General features: G+C 43.0%; 1 protein-coding gene across 1 annotated transcript in view; it reads right to left on the minus strand.

Moving 5' to 3' along the window:
- The window catches only part of cps1 (carbamoyl-phosphate synthase 1, mitochondrial), a 106,004-nt gene extending 100,763 nt beyond the window's left edge, over nucleotides 1–5,241 (minus strand). The window contains exon 1 of the mRNA XM_029711600.1: nucleotides 4,924–5,241. Coding sequence (XP_029567460.1) covers nucleotides 4,924–5,043 — 120 coding nt within the window. The 5' untranslated portion in view covers nucleotides 5,044–5,241. The remainder of the gene's footprint in view (nucleotides 1–4,923) is intronic.
- Nucleotides 5,242–7,789: the final 2,548 nt, after the last annotated feature.

Consider the following 7,789-nt stretch of genomic DNA (forward strand, 5'->3'; position numbering starts at 1 on the left):
TTTCTTTTAACTAAATATGCAGGTTTAAAAAAATATAATTCTGTGTATTGATTTTAAGAAAGGCATTGATGTTTATGGTTAGGTACATTTGTGCAACGATTGTGCTTTTTTCGCAAATGCGCTTTTGTTAAATCATCCTCCGTTTGGCGAAGTTGGCTGTCTTTGCTAGGAAGAAAGTCTCTTCACACAGTTCGCAACGAGCCAGGCGGCCCAAACGGCTGCATATACCCTGACTCTGTGGCACAGAACGCAAGAGAAGTGACACAATTTCCCTAGTTAAAAAATATTCATGTTAGCAGGCAATATTAACTAAATATGCAGGTTTAAAAATATATACTTGTGTATTGATTTTAAGAAAGGCGTTGATGTTTATGGTTAGGTACACATTGGTGCAACGACAGTGATTTTTTTGCGAATGCGCTTGTTAAATCACCCGTTTGGCTAAGTAGGCTATGATTCAATGATAAATTAACAGGCACCGCATCGATTACATGCAACGCAGGACACGCTAGATAAATTAGTAATATCATCAACTATGTGTAGTTAAGAAGTGATTATGTTAAGATTGATTGTTTTTTATAAGATACGTTTAATGCTAGCTAGCACCTTACCTTGGCTCCTTGCTGCACTCGCATAACAGGTAGTCAGCCTGCCATGCAGTCTCCTCGTGGAGTGCAATGTAATCGGCCATGATCGGTGTCCAAAAATTCCGATTACCGATTGTTTTGGAAACTTCAAATCGGCCCTAATTAATCAGCCATTCTGATTAATCCGTCGACCTCTAGTCAATACACACAATAGGCTGACTGGGGAGGTGATTTCACACAGTCACAGTCACACAGTCACATAAGAGCTACAATGCTAATATTTGCGTAAACTCTTCACAGTTGTGTTCTGTGGGTGTCACCGAGTAGACTGATACCCCAATTCATTGCTTCACATTGCAACCCTGTTTAACATTATCTAGTCTAAATATGGCATGATTCCACCAACCTTCTGCATCACTTTCAAAGAGGTACTTCTAGTTTGAAGGCAAAATGAAAATTCCACTATTGTGCCTAATCCTTATTGTGGCTAGCTTCACAACACATAACCCGGTCCGATCGAGCCTCACTAGCCAGAGGAAGCTAGCTGGCTGCTTATAATGTTAGCTTCGGGCAACAGGGTTAAGTAGCTGGCTTGCTATTTATTTTCATGAAATGAAGTTCAATTTCAGTAGGCGAACAACAAGTGGCTACATAGCTAATACTTACTCACAAGGATTCCTAAATCATTACTAAGAATAACGAAAATGACTGCAGTTTCTACTGGTCATTGTTTTCAAGCTGGTTGTATTGGTGCTAGCTATGTATCAAACTAAAGCTAGCTAGCTACCACAGCAGTTGCGGTCGAACAAATAATGCTTTATTACCAACGCGGTATTGTAAACACATCGTTCGTGGCCGGTGTTTGCTTGTTTGCAGACGTTTTTGTACAGCTATGACAGTGCTACTGATAGTAGTGGTGCCTCTTGGCTTGCACGTGCAAATTCAGAACAAACAACATTCTATAATAGAACTGTGTTATTTGACGTGTCAAATTAAAAGCGTATTTAGCGCGGCAAATATATTTATTGTCAAATAGTGTTATTTGACGTGTATCTTTTTTGACATGCAAAGACCCGAACCGCGTTCCATAGTATGTTGTGAAGCTAATAGCAGTGACGCTATTACTGTGTAACTCCGGTAGGGCAACATCTGAAAAATAGCGCACTTGGTAGTGTGTACCGGTGCTCGACCAGTCGCGAAAGCCAACATCGTGCAATGAATTCCATTATCTTGGCGTTAATGGATTTCGCCTTTTGAGTTGTCTCGCTGAAATGTTCTTACTCTTTCAAATGACTGCTCGACTTGTTGACTGCTCATCCACACAGCATACATTGTGGGCTAGGTTAGGAACGCTGTGTTGCACGTGTAGTGCAACATTTTACATGGCGTCATATAGGTATGCACGTCAGCTTTGAAATCGGTTTTGCATATCGGCGTTAAACTAGACATCAGGCCGATACCGATGTTGGCATTTTTAGCTAACATCGGCCAATTCCGATATGTTCACCGATATATTGTGCATCCCTTATTCAGAACCTTTACTCAGTACTTTGTTGAAGCACCTTTGGCAGCGATTACAGCCTCGAGTCTTCTTGGGTATGACCCTACCAGCTTGGCACACCTCTATTTGGGGAGTTTCTCCCATTCTTCTCTGCAGATCCTCTCAAGCTCTGTCACATTGGATGGGGAGTGTAGCTGTACAGCTATTTTCAGGTCTCACCAGAGATGTTTTCGATAGGGTTTAACTCCGGGCTATGGCTAGGTCACTCAAGAACATTCAGAGGCTTGTCCCTGAAGCCACTCCTGCATTGTCTTGACTGTGTGCTTAGGGTCGTTGTCCTGTTGGAAGGTGAACCTCGCCCCAGTCTGAGGTCCTGAGCGCTCTGGAGCAGGTTTTCATCAAGGATCTCTCTGTACTTTGCTCCGTTCATCTTTCCCTCGATCCTGACTAGTCTCCCATTCCCTGCCGCTGAAAAACATCCCCACAGCATGATGCTGCCACCACCATGCTTCACCATAGGGATGGTGCCAGGTTTCCTCCAGACGTGATGCTTGGCATTCAGGCCAAAGAGTCCAATCTTGGTTTCATCAGACCAGAGAATCTTGTTTCTCATGGTCTGAGTCCTTTAGGTGCCTTTTGGCAAACTCCAACCAGCTGTCGTGCCTTTTGCTGAGGAGTGGCTTCCATAAAGGTCTGATTGGTGGAGTGCTGCAGAGATGGTTGTCCTTCTGGAAGGTTCTCCCATCTCCACAGAGGAACTCTGTAGTTCTGTCAGAGTGACCATCGGGTTCTTGGTCACCTCCCCGATTTCTCAGTTTGGCCGGGGGCGGCCAGCTCTAGGAAGAGTCTTGGTGGTTTCAAACATTTTCACCATTTAAGAATGACGGAGGCCACTGTGTTCTTGGGCACCTTCAATGCTGCAGACATTTTTTGGTACCCTTCCCCAGAGCTGTGCCTCGATACAATCCTGTCTCGGAGCTCTATGGTCAATTCCTTTGACCTCATGGCTTGGTTTTTGCTCTGACATGGACTGTCCACTGTGGGACCTTATATAGACAGGTGTGTGCCTTTCCATATCATGGCCAATCAATTGAATTTACCACAGGTGGACTCCAATCAAGTTGTAGAAACATTTCAAGGATGATCAATGGAAACAGGATAAACCTGTGCTCAATTTGAAGTCTCATAGCAAAGGACATTTCTAAAAACCTAATTTTTTTGGTCTTTATGGGATAGGATAGATTGTGTGTAAATTTGTCAGAGCTATCCTTGATAGCAGGAAAGGGTAGAGTCAAGTGCAGGAGACTGAGGTCCGTTTGAACAGATGTTTTAATAATCACTGATAAATAAAGTCGCCATAAGGCAGGGTGCACAGAATATCCGACAGGAGGACAGCTCCAAAATACAAAACACACGGGGCGCAGCCCGGCAACCCTAATGCCTAAATCCAAAAATATGCAGCGTGGCTGAAGCAGCGCAAAATGCCGACTATCACAAAGAACATGACATGAAACAATCCCGCACGAATTCCCAAACAAAAAGGACAAACTAAATACCCCGCCCACTAATGACTAACAAGGAACAGGTGCGGACCTAGACAGACAAAACCAAAAGACACAGAAACGTAGATCGGTGGCAGCTAGTAGGCCGGCGACGACGACCGCCGAGCACCACCCGACCAGCGAGGGGCGCCACCTTCTGTGGACGCTGTGACAAAATTGATGAGGCGAAAAAATTATTTGATCAATTTTAGAATAAGGCTGTAACGTTACAAAATGTAGAAAAAGTTAAGGGGTCTGAATACTTTCCGAATGCACTGTAGGTAATCCTTACTGTTTGTATGAGGTGTTTTTACGACGCAAGGAACATTTCTGTGAAGACAGCATATTATTGTCTATCTTAAATCGTTATGGAGAGAAGGCTTAGCCTAATTCATCGGTAACAAAGGAAACTAGAGGTAGCTATCTACCACCAGCTCCTGACCCACTCAATGAGGGGCCATATTCTCCTGGTCAGTTGTGAATGCTGAGGTAGACTATTCTCTTGTTCTATTTTTCATGGCCTAGCCTAGGATTATCCTGTGTGTGTGTGTGTGTGTGTGTGTGTGTGTGTGTGTGTGTGTGTGTGTGTGTGTGTGTGTGTGTGTGTGTGAAAGAGAGAGAGAGAGAGAGAGAGATAGAAAGTGTGTGTGTGTGTGTGTGTGTGTGTGTGTGTGTGTGTGTGTGTGTGTGTGTGTGTGTGTGTGTGTGTGTGTGGTGTTAAAGCCCAATACCGTATCCTACACATATTTATAAAAATCACAAAATGGCATTTAATGTTATGCCAATATAGATAATAATAAAGTTGATGGAAATATATTGCATTGAGTAATCATGCAATGTTGAGCAATATCTTTGCTTAGCCAGATTTGCCAAACTGCACCCCAAACTTGTAAATCAACATGACGCAACACCACAAGGGGATTGGCCACCATCCATTCATTTTATTGGCCCCACTGCAACACAAGAACACGACTGTTTCCATGACATGTGTTTCTTTTCCAAATGCAAGAGAAAGTTGACCTGTTGTCAACTGCATTTAGCTGACTGAAGCAAGTTCGAGCATGCTTTATTAGTGGGCTAGCTAGCTAGCTAACGTTAGTTACCTCAACAATGAATTGTTTTAGCTATTATTGACAATGAATGACAACTTACGTTAGCTTATTCCTAGCTAGCTATAATGCATGGTCAATGACATCAAACTTTCGCAAACTATTGCAAGTCTACTGCTCAATTAAAACGTTTTAGAATTAAAGAAAGGCAATATAGCTGGTTAGCTAGCTGGCGAATGTATTACCTTAACACTGAAGAGCCTAGCAGACCTCCTCAAACAAGCAGGGTTGCTACTTCTTCTGGCTGCGAGCCATCCTTGCCTCAGTGATTTGACGACGTAGCAGGCTGTCAATATTTTTGTCATATTTCGTCTTTAATTCACTTATTCTGACTCTGTTAGGTGTTGTCCTACAAGGGAAAAATGAATCCGTGCAGAACGTGTTGTTGTCAAAGTTTTTTCTATTGAGAAAGAGCGGTCCACTGAAATGAATGAATTTGGGCTCAAGCAGCCCGCGTGTCTCATCCAAAGGATTCCAGACAGATAACTCCGAAAGCAAACAGACGATCAACGTGGGTTGGCTGCAATTGGCTGCCACGTAGTTTTTTTCGGCGCGTTTCTTTCCGCTCAACATTTTGATTGGCTGTGAATCGGTGAACATGGTGGATTAAACAATGTAAAAAATTCTGCGCCGTTAGCATTGAACCCAGCCATGCTTGCTTTGCGTGATGCATATGTCACAGTCACAGAATATTTGTATTATATAAAGTATGCTGTTTTACGACTACGTTCCAACATATTCCTAGTATGCATAAACCCTCAACGAAAAAATTACTTTAATGTGAACTCAGTTCACTGTAACATGACTAACTTGGCCTTTTGCTCCATATAATAGGGTCTAGGTTACAGATGCTGATCTTAATTTGAGCCAGTTTGCAACAGCAGCAGGAAAATAACTCTGCAGCAACAGGAAATATTCATTATTATGTGGATTATAATTAATGGACACTTTTGTAGGGGTTGATACATGTTTTGTTAGATCAAATCATAGGGTGACACACAATTGGCCCAGCGTTGTACGGGTTAGAGAAGGATTTGGTCTGGGTAGGTCGTCATTGTAAATAATGAATTTCTTCTTAACTGACTTGCCTAGTTAAATAAAGGTTAAGTAAAATACATTTAAAAAATCCAGTCTGAAATATCAAAGTGGTCATTACAAACTTTAGAAGCCCTTTTAAAACTAAAATACACTACAGGTTTACATCTCCTGCTGTGCAGGAAAATTCTGTCAAAAAAGAGTGATAATTTTGAGATCCTACATCTGAATATAACCTACTAGCAGAAAGGTTTCTTTGTTTAGGGAGTTCCATCAAACATGGCACTTTATTACATGTGTGGTACATGTTTATATGTGATTGCATTTCAGGATGGTTCGTCTCCATGGAGAATCATCGGCTATCGTCTAATGGAGCAGATAACAAGAAAATAAGTCCAATTAACCATATATTATTAACACTGCTTTTGTGCTTTGACATAAATTGCGTTTAACTTTTTTCGCCAACCTTGTGCCTCTGTCTGCCACACTGCTGGGTTCAGCATTCTCTCTCTCCCTGTATCTGTGTGTGTGTGTGTGTGTGTGTGTGTGTGTGTGTGTGTGTGTGTGTGTGTGTGTGTGTGTGTGTGTGTGTGTGTGTGTGTGTGTGTGTGTGTGTGTGTGTGTGTGTGTCCATGTTAGAAGCCGGTAAAACAGTTCCACCCAATCAACTCACTCGGGGAATAAAAAAAAAGGTGCAATTTTGACATTTGGTTCTCCATAGGGAGTTTTTCTCTTGTTATGTTAGTCACTGACAGTCACTCAATTAGCCCATGTCAGCTAAATGTGTTTAGATTGGTAAAATAGTCCAAGCAGCTACTAAAACTCAAATGTTATTGGTCACATACACATATTTAGCAGATGTTATTGCGGGTGTAGCGGAATGCTTGTGTTCCTATCTACAACAGTGCAGTAGGATCTAACAGTGCAGTAGTATCTAAAACAATTCACAACAATACACACATCTAAAATTAAAAGAATGGAATTAAGAAATATACAAATGTTTGATCAAGCAATGTCGGAGTGGCATTGACTAAAAAAGCTTGGGTACAGTAGAATGGAATACAGTATATACATATGAGATGAGTAAAGCAGTATGATAACATTATTTGAACATTATTAAAGTGACTAGTGTTCCATTTATTAAAGTGGCCAGTGATTCCAAGCCTATGTATATAGGGCAGCAGCCTCTAAGGTGCAGGGTTGCGTAACCGGGTGGAAGCCGGCTAGTGATGGCTTTTTAACAGTCTGATGGCCTTGAGATAGAAGCTGTTTTTCAATCTCTCGGTCCCAGCTTTGATGCACCTATACTGACCTCGCCTTCTGGATGACAGCGGTAACAGGCAGTGGCTCGGGTGGTTGATGTCCTTGATGACCTTTTTGGCCTTCCTGTGACATTGGGTGCTGTAGGTGTCCTGGAGGGCAGGTAGTTTGCACCCGGTGATGCATTTGGCAGACCGCACCATCCTCTTGAGAGCCCTGCGGTTGTGGGTGGTGCAGTTGCCGTGCCAGACGGTGATACAGCCCGACAGGATGCTCTCAATTGTACATCTGTAAAAGTTTGTGAGGATTTTAGGGGCCAAGCCAAATTTCTTCAGCCTCCTGAGGTTGAAGAGGCGCTGTTGCGCCTTCTTCACCACACTGTCTGTGTGGGTGGACCATTTCAGATCGTCAGTGATGTGCACGCCGATGAACTTGAAGCTTTTTCCCCCTTCTCCACTGCGGTCTCATTGATTTGGATAGGGGCGTGCTCCCTCTGCTGTTTCCTGAAGCCCATGATCAGCCCCTTTGTTTTGTTGACATTGAGTGAGAGTTTATTTTCCTGGCACCACTCTCCCAGGGCCCTCACCTCCTCCCTGTAGGCTGTCTCGTCATTGTTGATAATCAGGCCTACTACTGTTGTGTAGTAGGCCTTGATGATTCAGTTGGAGGCGTGAGAGGCCACACAGTCATGGGTGAACAGGGAGTACAGGAGGGAGCTGAGCTGAGGATCAGCGAAGTGGAGGTGTTGTTTCCTAC

The sequence above is a fragment of the Salmo trutta genome, chromosome 24 (genome assembly GCF_901001165.1).
Source record: "Salmo trutta chromosome 24, fSalTru1.1, whole genome shotgun sequence".
Classification (NCBI taxonomy): Eukaryota; Metazoa; Chordata; class Actinopteri; order Salmoniformes; family Salmonidae; genus Salmo; species Salmo trutta.